Source organism: Hyperolius riggenbachi, chromosome 3 (genome assembly GCF_040937935.1).
Source record: "Hyperolius riggenbachi isolate aHypRig1 chromosome 3, aHypRig1.pri, whole genome shotgun sequence".
NCBI lineage: Eukaryota > Metazoa > Chordata > Amphibia > Anura > Hyperoliidae > Hyperolius > Hyperolius riggenbachi.
In genome coordinates, this window is record NC_090648.1 from 386,266,600 (window position 1) to 386,283,480 (window position 16,881).

Sequence of the window (16,881 nt, forward strand, 5' to 3'; positions counted from 1 at the left end):
TTTGTCCTTATTCAAGCCCTTGTCCACTGCTTTGAAAGAAATTTATACATTTTGTTTCTGCTATTAATCGATCATTTGACCTTTTGAAGCCACTCTTCAGGGCAGTGACACGAAGATCATACATGCCGTGTCCGTTGGAACGAAAGTGTATAGCAACTGGGAGTTCAGATTTGGTAGCGTTAATAGTGTGCCCGTGTCCATTCATACGTTTGTGCAGAGTTTGTCCACATACATAACATTGGGGCATTTAGCACACATGATCAGATATACCAGATTGGTGGAACCACAGGAAAATGTGCCTTGTACTCTGTACTCCTGTTGCGAACCTGGTATTGTTAACCTGTCAGTGGAGTAAATGTGTCTGCAGGTCCCACACCTTTTTTGTCGGCATGGTGATGTTCCTGGAAATCTTAAGGAGGATTGCTAAGGAACTTCATCCCATTTTACACAAGGATCACAGACTGAGAAAGATATTCCGTAAACCTCCCCTCTTGTCATATCGGCAACTACACAATCTAAAACAGATGATTGTCAGGAGTTCTTTGAATAGGCCTCAACAAAACGGAACATCACCTTGCCGACAAAAAAAGGTGTGGGACCTGCAGACACATTTACTCCACTGACAGGTTAACAATACCAGGTTCGCAACAGGAGTACAGAGTACAAGGCACATTTTCCTGTGGTTCCACCAATCTGGTATATCTGATCATGTGTGCTAAATGCCCCAATGTTATGAACACGAGAGAAACCAGGGCTGTGGAGTCGGAACAAAAATCTTCCAACTCCGGCTCAGTTTCTGAAACCACGACTCCCGACTCAAACTCCGGGGACCCAACATGGCTCAGACTCCGACTCCTTAGTCTAATACTTAACAGGGCTGTGGATTTTGTACAAAAATCATCCGACTCCGACTCCTCAGTTTATGAAATCAACGACTCCAACTCCCCAAAATTGCCCCGACTCCGACTCCACAGCCCTGAGAGAAACTGGACAAACTCTGCGCAAACGTATGAATGGACACAGGCACACTATTAACGATACCAAATCTGAACTCCCAGTTGCTATACACTTTTGTTCCAAACACAGCATGTATGATCTTCGTGTCACTGCCCTGAAGGGTGGCTTCAAAACGTCAAATGATCGATTAATAGCAGAAACAAAATTTATGAAGTGGTTCAAAGCAGTGAACAAGGGCTTGAATAAGGACAAAAACTTTTTATATTGGTATGAGGCTGATGATATTTAAACTCTTTCTCAGCCTATATAGCTAAACTTGTGAACTCAGAATTTACGATACCTCTGTGTCAGTCCAACTCCCAGGTCTGTGAGCATGGTGTTAACAAGGATTCTGATCTCAGCTAACAACCTCTCACCCCATTTAGAGGTTCTGTTTCACTTAAGGCATTTTAATGACATGTATTTATGCTTGAAAAAAATCTATGTTTTCCCTTTTGATGTTACATGTATAAAGCTGTCTGTACTATCACCCTGCAAGCAAACAGGATTTAAGCCCGACGAAGGCTGCAAGGCCGAAAGCTTGCTTATTCTTATTCTTTTTAATTAGCCAATAAATGGTAGCATCCTGATTTAAAACTTCTTGCTTTTACTGATGGCTAACACGGTACAATATCCTACTGCTACGATCAATAAAATTGAGCTGTGCTAAAAATGTGTGAGGATCTCAGCCCCTGAAGACTGAAGTGAGGCATCCCTGGTATAAAGTGATAAGCTACTGTAGATTTTACCAAAGCAAAAAAAAAAAAAAGCTTAGTAGGGAGAATGCCCAAATGTTACCTTTTTCAGCATGAATGAGGCTTCTGGAGCTAAAAAAATTCTATGTAAAAAATTCGGACCTGAAGCTGAACACGATTTCATGTGTTATAGTGTTCAGCTTCAGGTCAGAACACGATAACATGATGTGTGACCAGCTACATAAAAAATGCCACTGACAGGTAAAATAGATAAAAATTGATCTCATTACAGTGGTCCTTGTCTAGAAGTAAGATACATTATGTGACACGTCAAACTTCAGTTCCAGAAGGTGAGGTGTTGGAACCCGGGAAAATGTGTAAATGCAAGGATCTATGCCAATTTGACAAGGGTCAAATAGTGATGGCCAGACAAGTGGGTCTAAGGACCTCTAAAACAGAAAAAGGTATTCCAGTATTTAGTGGTTAATACCAACAAAAACTGGCCCATGGAAGGAGAACTGATGTACCAGCAGATATCCTAATTAGCGCTTAAAAAGGACCACTGCAGCGAGAGGGATATAAAGGCTGCCATATTTGTTTCCTTTTAAGCAATACCAAGCCTGGCTAGCCTGCTGAACCTCTGCCTCTAATATTTTTAGCCAGACACACTGAACAAGCATGTATCAGATCAGGGGTTTCTGACATTATTGTCAGATCTGACAAGATTAGCTGCATGCTTGTTTCTTGTGTTATTCAGACAATACTGCAGCCAAATAGACCAGCAGGACTGCCAGGCAACTGGCATTGTTTAAAAGGAAATAAATATTGCAGCCTCCATATTCTTCTCACTTAAGTTGTGCTATAATGGTTAATTGATGTGTATTAAGCTGGCCATACATTACTCGATGTATGGCCGGATCAACCATTAGATAGATCCCTCTCTGATCAAATCATCACTGCAAGCACCTGTACCACATGAGTCAGTCATGTACCAATGCCACGTGGAACATGTGCTAGTGGCAATGGCAGACACCGCCAGGCAAGGAGTTGAACCAGAGGAGAGGTGAGACCAACGCTGAGCACAGGGACGATGGTAGGATTAAACACTTCTACTTTTGGGGGGGCACCGTACTATGGTTGTCATGATATTGAATGCTGTTACAGCTGTTGAGCACTTGCAACCAAGATTTTTTTTTCCACCATTCCTGATCAAGTGGAAAGCGGATTTCTTGTGGAGTTATGTTTCTGGTCACTAACTGTCCCTTACAGTCTAATCGCTATCATAATCATATTTCATCGTAGTCTAGGGCCAATTTAGGGGAAAGCAATTAACTTATCTGTATGTTTTTGGGATGTGAGAGGAAACTGGAGCATCCGGAGAAAACCCATGGGTATACGGGGAAAACATACAAACTCTGTGCATTTAGTGCCCTGGCTAGGATTCAAACCGGCTCTCCACTATGCACCATGTTACTAATCTACATCATTAAAATAATTGAGGGAAGAAACTCTCTTGGGTGCAACATGTGTTCACTTTCAGTACAGTAAAAATTACTTACAAAAAAGGTGCAACTTAAACAAAAAAAGTAGTGCAGGTGTCCAGAGTAACCAGTCAGAATCCTTGTATCATATACCAGCTTAAAGAGACTCTGTAACAAACTTTTCAGCATTATTTCTTCTATCCTATAAGTTCCTATACCTGTTCTAATGTGGTCTGTCTTACTGCAGCCTTTCCTAGTTGCACAGTGGCTGTATTATCACTGTTATATAATCTAATCTTCTTTCCTCTGACGGCTTTGTCGGGCTCAGGAACTCAGGCAGGAATCTGCTGCTCTGCTGTGATAGGATAGAAGCTATACACACCCTCTCCACGCCCCCTGCAAACTCTGTGCGAGTCACAGACAGAGCTTCTCAGAGCCTATCACAAGCTTTTAGCAGCCATGTCTTGTTTGTAAACACTGCCTAAAACTGGCAATTACAAGCCAGGATTGCATCAGGGAGTGGCAGAAACAGCACAAAGGGGCCCAGGAGAACATAATGAACAGAATGGTATGCTTTTTATTTTAAGAATTTTAGAATACAGATTCTCTTTAAGGTCTGTTCACACATAACATAACGTGCAATGCTGCGTTTTATGTCATGTTTAATTTTATGTTGTGTGCGTTTTTACTGCGTTTTTGGTGTGTTAGCTCTTTTTTTTTTTTTTACCACAGATGTGTTTTACAAGCGCTTTGCGGTTCGCTTATATACAAAACGTGTATGCGTTTTTCTTTAGTGTTTTATGCAAATCACTAGAAATACAACAGGCAGCGGAAATACATCATAAATCTTTTTATTTTTATCAACAAAAACGCATAGAAAAACGCATGGAAAAAGCATGGAATTGCGTTTCCATTGACTTTCATTATGTGCGTTTTTGAAGATTATGCAACAAATCCAGTGTTTTTGAAAATGCATACGTTTTTTTTCTGTGGCCCATAGACTTCTATTAGCAGCAAAATGCAGCGTTTTCCGCAACGCTAGCGTTTTTGCTGTGTGTGCACCTAGCCATACAGCGTGCTCAAATGCTATTCTGCTACTGAGCACAAAAGTAGTTGGCCTAACTTTGCTTTGATTTGTTGTTGTGTCCCATTTTGAACCCCTAGGTTTCCGAAACAAATGCAACCGACATTAAATGCTACATTCAGCATCTTAGAAAATCTGGTTGACCACAGTGCTTGAACAATCGACTGAACGCTTCCATTCATCTCAATGGGGGATGCAGCAGATCCTGGCAGTAAAAGACAAGGACGGACTGTCTGGACTGCCCCCAAAATCCAGCTGTTCTTGGGAACTGCTCCACATTGTTGAATTATTCTTTATAAAAAAAAACCGTCTTGCTAAACCAGTCCCAGCAGGTACAAACTTTTACTGTCTGTGGGTCTAGGTTTGGATAATGTGTATTTCATATGTATGTAACTCAGCTATACCTCCACCCAGTTGCGGCACCACACTGAAGCCACCTTCCCCTCCCAGCGGAGTGTGCTTAAGTTACTTGCTTCACTCACTGCACCGTGATCTCTCTTTAGCCGTAATGTGGCACCCCCCCTTCAAGGACTATAGCAGTGTCAGTTACTGTGACACTACATTACATGTCACAGAGAAGGGTTGCTGGACGCGACTGAAGAGAGGTTTTGGCACAGAGAGGTGGTAACTTTAGCACAATCTGCACTCTGCATACAAGAGGAGGAAAACAAAAGTGACCTAATGCTAAGTACACATGTGGCTACCTATATACTGGAGGTCAGGGGGCTACTTAATACTGGGGCACATACCCTAATATTAGGGTACCTTATACTAGGGGCACCTCTAGCTATGGAGGCTAACAGGGCCCATGTGATTACCTAAAAATTGGATAAGGATGGCTACCTAATACTGGGGGACATGTGGCTACCTATATACTGGATTGAGGGGGGGGGGGGGTTACCTAATACTGGGGCACCTGTGGCTTCCTATATACTGGATAAGGAGGGGCTACCTAATACTGGGGCATACATGGCTGCCTATATACTGGATGGGGTTGGCCAGGGGCATGCAGAGGAACTTTAAGGGGGCAGTGCTCAAATTTTAAAAAGGGACACCAATCAATGGATAAATTGTGTATGTAATTCCCAAGCAGTTTTTTTTTCTCCACCACACTCATATCAGCAGTAAAATGTACCCCCTATTAGAGTGGGCACAGTGAAGCCTAATGTAGATCTGGACTCGTCTATCATGACTGCACCCTCTGGCCCTATTTATTTATTTATTGTATTTATAAAGCGCCAACATATTGAGCAGCACCAGGTAGTGGTATGCGCGGGACTAATTTTGGATTTGATACCTGCTCCCGATCCACAACCTGCTTTTTCCATTTCCTTCTAAAATATACATTTTAAGTATCATTGGGTAGCTGTAAAATAAATAAAACCTATTTTTTTTTGGTTTATACAAACAAAAGCCAAATCAATAAAAAATGAGAAGTAATGGCTGGTACACACTATACAATTTTCTGTCAGATTGACATTGAATTTCCCACTGGTCCGATCTGATTTTCAATCATTTTTCTGATCGTTTTTGTATAGAAGTGATCAGAAAAACCATTGGAAATCAGATTGGATCTATTGGAAAAAATCAATTTGACTGTCAATGTGACGGAAAATTACATTGTGTGTACCAGGCATTACAGTCATGCTCACACAACAAACAGCAGAACAGAGCACCCACATCCCTGTCCCCGTCTGCTTTAGGCTGTTTCGCATCTAAATGCACAGCTCCATCTTCTGAAAGTGAAGGTCATAGCTGCAGCGATGGAAGTGTCACTCTGGCCGCCGCAATGCACACTGGGAGGCATAGTAGTACATTCATGTGATCACAGGAGACTCTCTTTCAACTGGCAGAGTCCCAGTGGATTGGCGTACAGCCCACGTTTTCCCATTATTTAAGAAGGGCAAAAAATCAGATCCAGGAAATTATAGACCTGTAAGCTTAACATCAGTTGTATGCAAACTATTTGAGGGGTTACTAAGAGATACAATACATGACTTCATAGTAGAAAATAATCTCATTTCTCAGCATCAACATGGGTTTACTAAAAAGACAGGTCCTGTTTGACTAACATGCTCAGCTTTTATGAGGTAGTGAATGCTAATGTGGATATTGGGAATGCTGTAGATGTGATATACTTGGACTTTGCAAAGGCCTTCTACACTGTTCCACACAAAAGTCTGGTGCAAAAGTTGAGGATGCAAGGACTGGGGAAGAGTGTGTGCATGGATAGGAAACTGGCTAATGGACAGAAAAAGAGTTGTGGTCAATGGATCATACTCAAAATGGGAGACCATTAGCAGTGGGGTGCCACAGGGGTCTGTACTGGGTCCAGTGCTCTTCAATGTATTTATTAATGACCTAGTAGATGCAGTAGTGAGCAATGTTGCTATTTTTGCAGTTGATACAAAATTGTGCAGAATCATTAACTCTCAGGAAGATAGTGTCATATTGCAACAGGATCTGGATAGGATGGCTATATGGGCACATACATGGCAGATGAAATTCAATGTTGAAAAATGTAAAGTCATGCATTTTGGTTGTACCAATGGTCTAGCACCATACAAATTAAATGGGATACAGTTGGGGACATCAAACTTGGAGAAGGACTTAGGAGTACTCATCGACAACAAGTTAATAATCGTATGCCAAGCCGCTGCAGCTAAAGCTAACAAAATTTTGGGATGCATTAAAAGGGAAATAAAAACTCGAGATGCTAGCATAATATTGTCTGGAATATGGAATTCAGTTCTGGGCACCACATTACAAAAAAAGATATTGCAGTTTTAGAGCAGGTGCAGAGACGAGCAACAAAATTGATACGTGGGATGGAAGATCTCACTTACCAAGAGGTTAGATAAACTGGGTTTATTTAGTCTAGAGAAAAGACGCCTTAGAGGGGATCTAATTAACATGTATAAATACATCAGAGGGCAATATAATAGCTTGGCAGATGAGCTTTTTGTCCCTAGGCCTTCTCAAAGGACTAGAGGACACGATCTGCGCATGGAGTAAAAACGTTTTAGCCATTTATTTAGGAAAGGGTTCTTTACAGTAAGAGTGATTAAGATGTGGAATGCATTGCCACAGGAAGTCGTTATGGCAAACTCTATACCTGCATTTAAAGGGGGCTTGGATGCTTTCCTTGCGTTGAAAGACATGCATGGCTACAATTACTAGGTAATGCCTAATGATGTTGATCCAGGGATTTTATCTGATTGCCATCTGGAGTCGGGAAGGAATTTTTTTCCCTTTTGGGGCTAATTGGACCATGCCTTGTAAGGGTTTTTTCGCCTTCCTCTGGATCAACAGGGATATTTCAGGGAGCAGGCTGTTGTTTTTTGTTCTCTGGTTGAACTCTATGGACGTACAGTATGTCTTTTTTCAACCAAAATAACTATGTAACTATGTGATATACTACATCTCCCAGCATGCACTGTGGTGGCCAGGGTGACACTTCCATCACTACAGCTATGATCTTATATAATTTTCAGATGTAAGGGTGCATATATACACACACACACACACACACACACACACACACACACACACACACACACTCTTGATTGGTAAATTTTACCACCTCCATGTAGTATGAGGGACAACAGATTTTATTTCTAACAAAGCTCTCGTACCAAATAGATGCGTTAAAATCAGCCAATCAAGATTGGGTATGCGTATGTCCCCAAAGAGCAATTACTTCCGGTAGAACCGGAATTCAGAATACTGAATGAAAGTGCTTCCCATGCAAAAACGTGCAGGCTTGAGAAGAAATATTGTTATGTGCCAAAATTAACCTGTCTTTCCAACTTTGGATTATTTCTTCCTTACATACATACATTCTTGGTCTAGCAAGCAATCAAGATTTCCATCAGTTTACAGCATCAAGTGTATGCCACGGCACACATGTATGGGCAGCATTAGTAAATTTGAACTTGTACATAAGGGTGCATACACACATTCAATTATGTTTGGCCAATTTCCTGTTCTTGTTTCTTAGCCAACAGGAGTGCCACCCAGAGCGCTCTTATGCTACTGTAGCCTAGGTTTGATGTATTGGAGTCTTTAAAGATGGTATTTTGCATACCTGTGTTGTATCAAGGGCTTATTTGAGCTACTGTCGCTTTTCAATTTTCTCAAAGCAGTCTTTTCTTGCTCTTCTGACTTTCAACATCAAACAGGCATTTTTGTCCACACAATTGCCACTCAAATATTTTCTCTATCATTGGAATATTCTAGATACGGTTGTATATGAAAATCCCTGTAGATCAGCAGTTTTTAAAGTAGAGACCAACTCTTCTGGCACCAAAAACCTCTTAGTCACTTATATGCTCTTTCTCCTCCATTCTGAAACTGTTAGTCTTCACCACATCTAGAGATCTAAATGCATTGAGCGTCTGCCATGTGTTTGGCCATTTAGCCATTTGTGTTAAAGAGGAACTCCAGTGAAAATAGTGTAATAAAAAAAGTGCTTCATTTTTACAATAATTATGTATAAATGATTTAGTCAGTGTTTGTTCATTGTAAAATCTTTCCTCTCCCCGATTTACATTCTGACATTTATTACATGGTGACATTTTTACTGTGGGCAGGTTATGTAGCTGCTGCTAGCTGTCTTGGCCGTTGGACACAGCTGTAAACAGCTATTTCCTGTCTGTGAACCTTGTTGCATTGTGGCAAACTGTCAAAAGTACCGCGGTCCTCAGAGCTTCTTGTGGGAGGGGTTTCACCACAATATCAGTCATACAGCGACCCCTGATGGTCTGTTTGTGAAAAGCAATAGATTTCTCATGTAAAAGGGGGTATCAGCTACTGATTGGGATAAAGTTAAATTCTTGGAGTTTCTCTTTAACAAGCAATTGAAGAGGTGTGCCCAATAAAGTAGTCAGCGAGTGTAAGCAATTGTATGATGGCCTTATGCTTTGAAGCAGTACAACCAAACCAACTATGTAACTATATCTGCATTTCAAAGGGCTTGGATGCTTTCCTTACATTGAAGGGCATCCACGGCTTAGGTTATTCCCAGATTTGTTCCAGGGATTTATTTGACCGCCTTCTGGAGTCAGGAAGGAATTTTTCCCTTGTTGTTAGTTGGCACAAGCCTTGTAAGGTTTTTCACCTTCCCCAGGAACTGGGATATATGCAGGTTTAGGATTGTGTTTTTATTATAATTATTTTTTATTTTCTGGTTGGACTTGGATGTCTTTTTACTATCAAACTAATATCTGTTTTTGCTCCAAAACATGAGCACAACAGGATTTTATTTTTTCCTCAAAGAAGAACCATAAAAATAGTGACAATTTTCTTTCAATAGGCGGTTGATTCTGAAGCAAGGACAGAAATCACAGTAGGGTAATAGTAGTTGTGTACAACGTATAAAAGTGATTGCATAGAAACAACTGGTATGCTCCCAATATTATACAAACCTCATGTTCCAGAAACAATGCTTTCAGCTGACCATTTGACCAGTAATCTAATGCATAGGCAAGAAGCTTCATAGATAATGTGTTCACACGTAGAAAATTGCCAACAAATATGACTTTGTTTATTTTCTAGAAGACAAAAAGACATAACATGTTATCATATTTAACCATAAAGCCTTAAAAATCCTAGTTGCAGCAGACTAAAAGTGAAAGGTAATTATTCAGTAACGCATTACAAAATGGCTTGTACATCAGTTTTATTTTGGTTTTTCCAAAAGTAGAGCTACACTTTAAGCATACAGTACATTTACAAATTGTAAACATTAATTTGAATCACCAACACTGAATGCATTTACTGTATTTAAAAGAAGTTCCAGGTAATTGAATTAAGCAAAAAGTTCAAATGCGAAATGGTGCAACTTCAAAAATATTTTATTTCTGTCTAACTAGTCTTGCAGCCAGCAGAACACTTCCATTCCAGCGCAGGATATTTGGGTACAGCCGGCGCCACCATAGGCCGTAATAGGAATTACAGCTATAGCGGCGGAAAGTGAGCAACGTTAGCGCCGTCAGAAGATGGAGCTAAAGTTACTTATAAAAAAAACTATAATTCAGCCTCCAGCAATTGTTGGAAGACAAATTATTTCATTCCCCTCCATCCATGGCGGCCTGGAAGGGGAACAGTATTTAACGTCGCAGGGAACTTGTGCAGGAGCAGGATAAGCCATACTGGCTGTATCCTGTGCCCAAGTCTCCTAGCGGCGATTCCTTTTGTACGCATTTCTACAGGTGAACAAACTAGGTGACTAGTAGATAAGAAAAAAAAAATTATAAGGTGATAGAATCCCAAGAATTCTTTTTTTTTTAACATACACTTTTCACTAGTGAAATTGCAACACCATGATGAAATGCGTATATACAGGTAGAAGAGTTGTGTATTCTCAGGCAGTTATTTTTCCTGATCCATGTTAGTATAGAGCAGTCTTCCAATGCCAAGATTCATGTTAATTAACCCCTTGAGGACCGGCCACTTTTTTTTCCATTCAGACCACTGCAGCTTTCACGGTTTATTGCTCGCTCATACAACCTACCACCTAAATGAATTTTGGCTCCTTTTCTTGTCACTAATAAAGCTTTCTTTTGGTGCTATTTGATTGCTCCTGCGATTTTTACTTTTTATTATATTCATCAAAAAAGACATGAATTTTGGCAAAAAAATGATTTTTTTAACTTTCTGTGCTGACAGTTTTCAAATAAAGTAAAATTTCTGTATACATGCAGCGCGAAAAATGTGGACAAACATGTTTTTGATTAAAAAAAACCCATTCAGTGTATATTTATTGGTTTGGGTAAAAGTTATAGCGTTTACAAACTATGGTGCAAAAAGTGAATTTTCCCATTTTCAAGCATCTATGACTTTTCTGACCCCCTGTCATGTTTCATGAGGGGCTAGAATTCCAGGATAGTATAAATACCCCCCAAATGACCCCATTTTGGAAAGAAGACATCCCAAAGTATTCACTGAGAGGCATAGTGAGTTCATAGAAGATATTATTTTTTGTCACAAGTAAGCGGAAAATGACACTTTGTGACCAAAAAAAAAAAAAAAAAAAAAAAAAAAAAAGTTTCCATTTCTTCTAACTTGCGACAAAAAAAAATGAAATCTGCCACGGACTCACCATGCCCCTCTCTGAATACCTTGAAGGGTCTACTTTTCAAAATGGGGTCATTTGTGGGGTGTGTTTACGGTCCTGACATTTTGGGGGGTGCTAAATTGTAAGCACCCCTGTAAAGCCTAAAGGTGCTCATTGGACTTTGAACCCCTTAGCGCAGTTAGGCTGCAAAAAAGTGCCACACATGTGGTATTGCCGTACTCTCCTGAGTACGGCGATACCACATGTGTGACACTTTTTTGCAGCCTAGGTGCGCTAAGGGGCCCAACGTCCTATTCACAGGTCATTTTGAGGCATTTGTTTTCTAGACTACTCCTCACGGTTTAGGGCCCCTAAAATGCCAGGGCAGTATAGGAACCGCACAAGTGACCCCATTTTAGAAAGAAGACACCCCAAGGTATTCCGTTAGGTGTATGGCGAGTTCATAGAAGATTTTATTTTTTGTCACAAGTTAGTGAAAAATGACACTTTGTGAAAAAAAAACAAAAATCAATTTCCGCTAACTTTTGACAAAAAAAATCTTCTATGAACTCGCCATACACCTAACAGAATACATTGGGGTGTCTTTTTTCTAAAATGGGGTCCGTTTCTGGGGTTCCTATACCGCCCTGGCATTTTACGGGCCCAAAACCGTGAGTAGTCTGGAAACCAAATGTCTCAAAATGACTGTTCAGGGGTATAAGCATCTGCAAATTTTGATGACAGGTGGTCTATGAGGGGGCGAATTTTGTGGAACCGGTCATATGCAGGGTGGCCTTTTAGATGACAGGTTGTATTGGGCCTGATCTGATGGATAGGAGTGCTAGGGGGGGTGACAGGAGGTGATTGATGGGTGTCTCAGGGGGTGGTTAGAGGGGAAAATAGATGCAATCAATGCACTGGGGAGGTGATCGGAAGGGGGTCTGAGGGGGATCTGAGGGTTTGGCCGAGTGATCAGGAGCCCACACGGGGCAAATTAGGTCCTGATCTGATGGGTAGGTGTGCTAGGGGGTGACAGGAGGTGATTGATGGGTGTCTCAAGGTGTGATTAGAGGGGGGAATAGATGCAAGCAATGCACTGGCGAGGTGATCAGGGCTGGGGCCTGAGGGCATTCTGAGGGTGTGGGCGGGTGATTGGGTGCCCTAGGGGCAGATAGGGGTCTAATCTGATAGGTAGCAGTGACAGGGGGTGATTGATGGGTAATTAGTGGGTGTTTAGGGTAGAGAACAGATATAAACACTGCCCTTGGGAGGTGATCTGACGTCGGATCTGCGGGCGAACTTTTGGTGTGGGTGGGTGATCAGATTGCCCGCAAGGGGCAGGTTAGGGGCTGATTGATGAGTGGCAGTGACAGGGGGTGATTGATGGGTGGCAGTGATAGGTGATTGACAAGTGATCAGTGGGTTATTACAGGGAAGAACAGATGTAACTAATGCACTGGCGAATTGATAAGGGGGGGGGGGTCTGAGGGCAATCTGAGCATGTAGGCGGGTGATTGGGTGCCCGCAAGGGGCAGATTAGGGTCTGATCTGATGGGTAACAGTGACAGGTGGTGATAGGGGGTGATTGATGGGTAATTAGTGGGTGTTTAGAGGAGAGAATAGATGTAAACACTGCGTTTGGGTGGTGATCTGATGTCGGATCTGCGGGCGATCTATTGGCGTGGGTGGGTGATCAGATTGCCCGCAAGGGGCAGGTTAGGGGCTGATTGATGGGTGGCAGTGACAGGGGGTGATTGATGGGTGATTGACAGGTGATCAGGGGGGATAGATGCATACAGTACACAGGGGGGGGGGGTCTGGGGAGAATCTGAGGGGTGGGGGGGGTGATCAGGTAGGGGCAGTGGGCAGGGGGGGGGGGAGATAAAAAAAAAATAGCGTTGACACATAGTGACAGGGAGTGATTGATGGGTGATTAGGGGGGTGATTGGGGGCAAACAGGGGTCTGGGGGGTGGGCAGGGGGGGGGGGTCTGAGGGGTGCTGTGGGCGATCTGGGGCAGGGGGGGGGGGAGAAATCAGTGTGCTTGGGTGCAGACTAGGGTGGCTGCAGCCTGCCCTGGTGGTCCCTCGGACACTGGGACCACCAGGGCAGGAGGCAGCCTGTATAATACACTTTGTAAACATTACAAAGTGTATTATACACTTTGTATGCGGCGATCGCGGGGTTAACATCCCGCCGGCGCTTCCGTATAGCCGGCGGGATGTTGCGGCGGGCGAGCGGTGACAGGCGCCGGCGGAGGATCGTGTCACGGATGACGCGATCGCTCCGCCCATGCCCTTAGAAGGACCGCCGCCTCTGTGGGTGAGCCGGTCCTTCAGGGCTCCACTTCCCGGCCGCCTCTGTGTGTTAGGCGGTCGGGAAGTGGTTAATTAACATGGTTACATTGGGAAGGAGTGTGGGGTGGCTGTAAGCTTTCAGTGCTGCAGACCTAGCAACCATTGGCAAACAGAAACAATGTGGCACTTTTACATTGCAAAAATGTCTTTACAATGAAACATTGCCCCAACAACTAAAATAACACAGATAAGCAGAATTTTGGGGACCAAAACAAAAATGACCCAAAAGTGTGTGCATGTTTGGAAATCCGCTTATCGGTGGGTGCTTAAGTGCAGGTGATATTTGTGGGGCCCCCATATGCAAAGCAGATGCGAGCACAGGGAGATATATACGCGGCAGCATGCTCAACGTGCACTCTGCACCCACCAGCACATGTAGAGCACAGGAGAAGATGAAAGGAGTGATTAAAGTCTCATCTACACGCCACAATTTTACGTCAGAATGGATCTATAAGGCCCGGTTCACATTAGCGGTCGCCGTCCGGAATCGCCGTGCCGGAGCCGGACCGCATGCGGAACGGACGCACGGCATAGCAATGAAAGTCTATGCGTCCGTTCACATGCGTCCATGTCGTCCGGACCGGATCCGGACTCCGGCATAAGACCCAACATGCGCTATTTTTTGGTCCGGCTCCTCTGGCAGACGTATCCGGAGCGGAGCCGGACTGCACCATCCGGCCAATACAAACCAATGTGAACCGGAGAGCGCACAACACACTGGCTATAAAATCCGGATGTTCTACCCCACTTCCTATGCGTATTGTAGCGGCGATTTTGGATGGGGACACATGGGCAAGCATTTTGGAGTGGAGCAGCAGTGACTTTAAACGTGCTGGAGATGTTGGCAGTATGTCGGAGGTGGAGGTGAGTGCTAAACAGCGGAGGGCCTGATTCCACAGGTCCACCTACTGCTGACCTCCCAGACCCCAACATTTTTATTCTATTTCTACTATCTTTTGCCAAACGGATCCGGATCGCATCCTGATGGAACACCTGATGCAAACTGACCGGATCCGGATCAGAACCGTACGGTTCCGGTCCGGATCCGGTCAGGTCATCCGGTCCGTTTGGCAGAGAACCGCAAGTGTGAACGGGGCCTTAGGCGGATCCATTAGATAATTTCCAACAGGTCCAATCTGTTTGCGTTAGATTTTGCAATAGATTTTGGGTACTTAAAGAGAACCTGTACTGAGTAAAAATATTTAAAATAAACACATGAGGTAACTTCAAATGAACATTGCATAGTTACCTTGTTATCAGTTCCTCTCAGAAGCTCACCATTTTCTTCTGACAATAATCCCTTCCAGTTCAGACAATATTTTGTCAGATCTGAAATATATCAGTTGCTGTCAGTAAAATATCAGTTGCTGTCAGTTATAGCTGAGAGGAAAACTGATGTACTAGGTAATGTCCATGTTTTCCTATGGCTCAAGTAGGCGATGTTACAGTTTAACTGTGTGCTGACCAGAAAGTGGTTATGGGTAATGGCCATTTTCAAAATGGAGGACGGAAAATTCCCTTGATCACAGTGAACAAACAGGACGCGGGACAGGAGAAAGACACTGAGGAGTAGACTACATGGAAGGTAAGTATGACTTGTGTATGCTTATTTTGACTTTTAAGTTTCAGTTCAGGTTTTCTTTAAAGCAAAATCTATCGCAAAATTGATCTGAAACAATTTGGACGTCTACACACAATGCAATTTCCCATTAGATCTAATAGATCAGTCTATCTGATGGAAAATTGTACCGTGTAGATGAGGCTTTAAGCCCCATCTACACCATGGGACATTGAAGCGATCCGGCGGCTCGATTAGCCGCCGGATCGCCTCTTCCGCGTGCCCGCCGCGTCCCCACTCGCCGCGCGTGCGCCGCATTCAATTCCCCGCTCGTGCCCGCTCGTCCCCGCCGGCGCCGCTTATCTCCCGCACGATTCCCTGCCATTGTCCCCTCGCGGGGATCGAGCATGGAATCGGCGGTGCGAAGATCCGTCCTGCCGGATTTTATCAATTGAGCCGCATAAGCGGCTCGATTGATAAGGAGCATCGCGGCCGCATCTACGCATGTAGATGCGGCTTTAGACAACACCAGAGGACAGGAGAATGGAGACATGAGGTGGACAAGAAGAGCTACAAATGGAAATTAATGGGATTAGAAAAACACAAGGTAAGAGACAAAAGAAGAAATGGCAGAAAATAAGGAAAGCAGAAAGAATAATGCAGGACTAAAGCCTTGTACACAAAATAACCCTCTGCTAAAGTGATTGTTTAGTGCAGTCTCAGATGAGAAGCGTCATTAAAGGGAAATTGAGACTAGAAGCCTCTCAGGTTCCATACTTACCTGGGGCTTCCATCAGCCCCCTTGAGGCCGCTCGTCCCTCGCCGTCTCCCCGGGTGGCTCCTGTCCCCCGCAAGCCTGAAAGCCTGGCCAAGTCGCGTTTCATTGCGCATCCATGGCCCGGTGCGCTCCCATCCTTGGGAGTGTTCTGCGCCTGTGCAGTGGTACTGTGCAAGCGCAGAAAACTCCCAGCCGCAATGAACAAGCCCACTGAGGTCATACTTACTTTTGTGCTGTCCTGTTGTTGCACCTCTACTCTATGTGCAACAGTGCAAACTATTTGAGGGGTTACTAAGAGATGCTATACAAGACTTCATAGCATAGAATCTTATTTCTCAGCATCAGCATGGGTTTACTAAATACAGGTCCTGCATGACTAATATGCTCAGCTTTTATGAGGTGGTGAATGCTAATGTAGATATTTGGAATGCTGTAGACGTGATATACAGTACTTGGACTTTGCAAAGACCTTTGATACTGTTCCCCACAGAGGTCTGGTGCAAAAGTTGAGGATGCAAGGACTGGGGAAGAGTTGGTGTGCATGGATAGGGAATTGGCTAATGAACAGAAAGCAAAGAGTTGTAGTCAATGGATCATATTCAAAATGGGTCACTGTTAGCAGTGGGGTCCCACAGGGGTCAGTACTTGGTCCAGTACTCTTTAATTTGTTTATCAATGACCTAGTAGATGGGAGTAGAAAGCAATGTTGCTATTTTTGCAGATGAATCAAAATTGTGCAGAATCATCAACTCTCAGGAAGATAGTGACATATTGCAAAAGGATCTGAATAGGATGGCTATATGTGCACATAAATAGCAGAAGAAATTCAATGTTGAAAAATGTAAAGTCATGCATTTTGGTCGTACCAATGGTCTA

General features: G+C 43.3%; 1 protein-coding gene across 4 annotated transcripts in view; it reads right to left on the minus strand.

Annotated features, from left to right (window-relative positions):
* The window catches only part of PANK3 (pantothenate kinase 3), an 82,531-nt gene that overhangs the window by 9,608 nt on the left and 56,042 nt on the right, over positions 1–16,881 (minus strand). For 3 of the 4 annotated variants that reach the window (XM_068277398.1, XM_068277400.1, XM_068277397.1), the window contains one exon: positions 9,683–9,808. In XM_068277398.1, the coding sequence (XP_068133499.1) occupies positions 9,683–9,808 (126 nt within the window). Of the gene's footprint in view, positions 1–9,682; positions 9,809–14,918; positions 14,999–16,881 lie in introns of those variants that run through there. The other variant, XR_011030505.1, reaches the window with a different exon arrangement.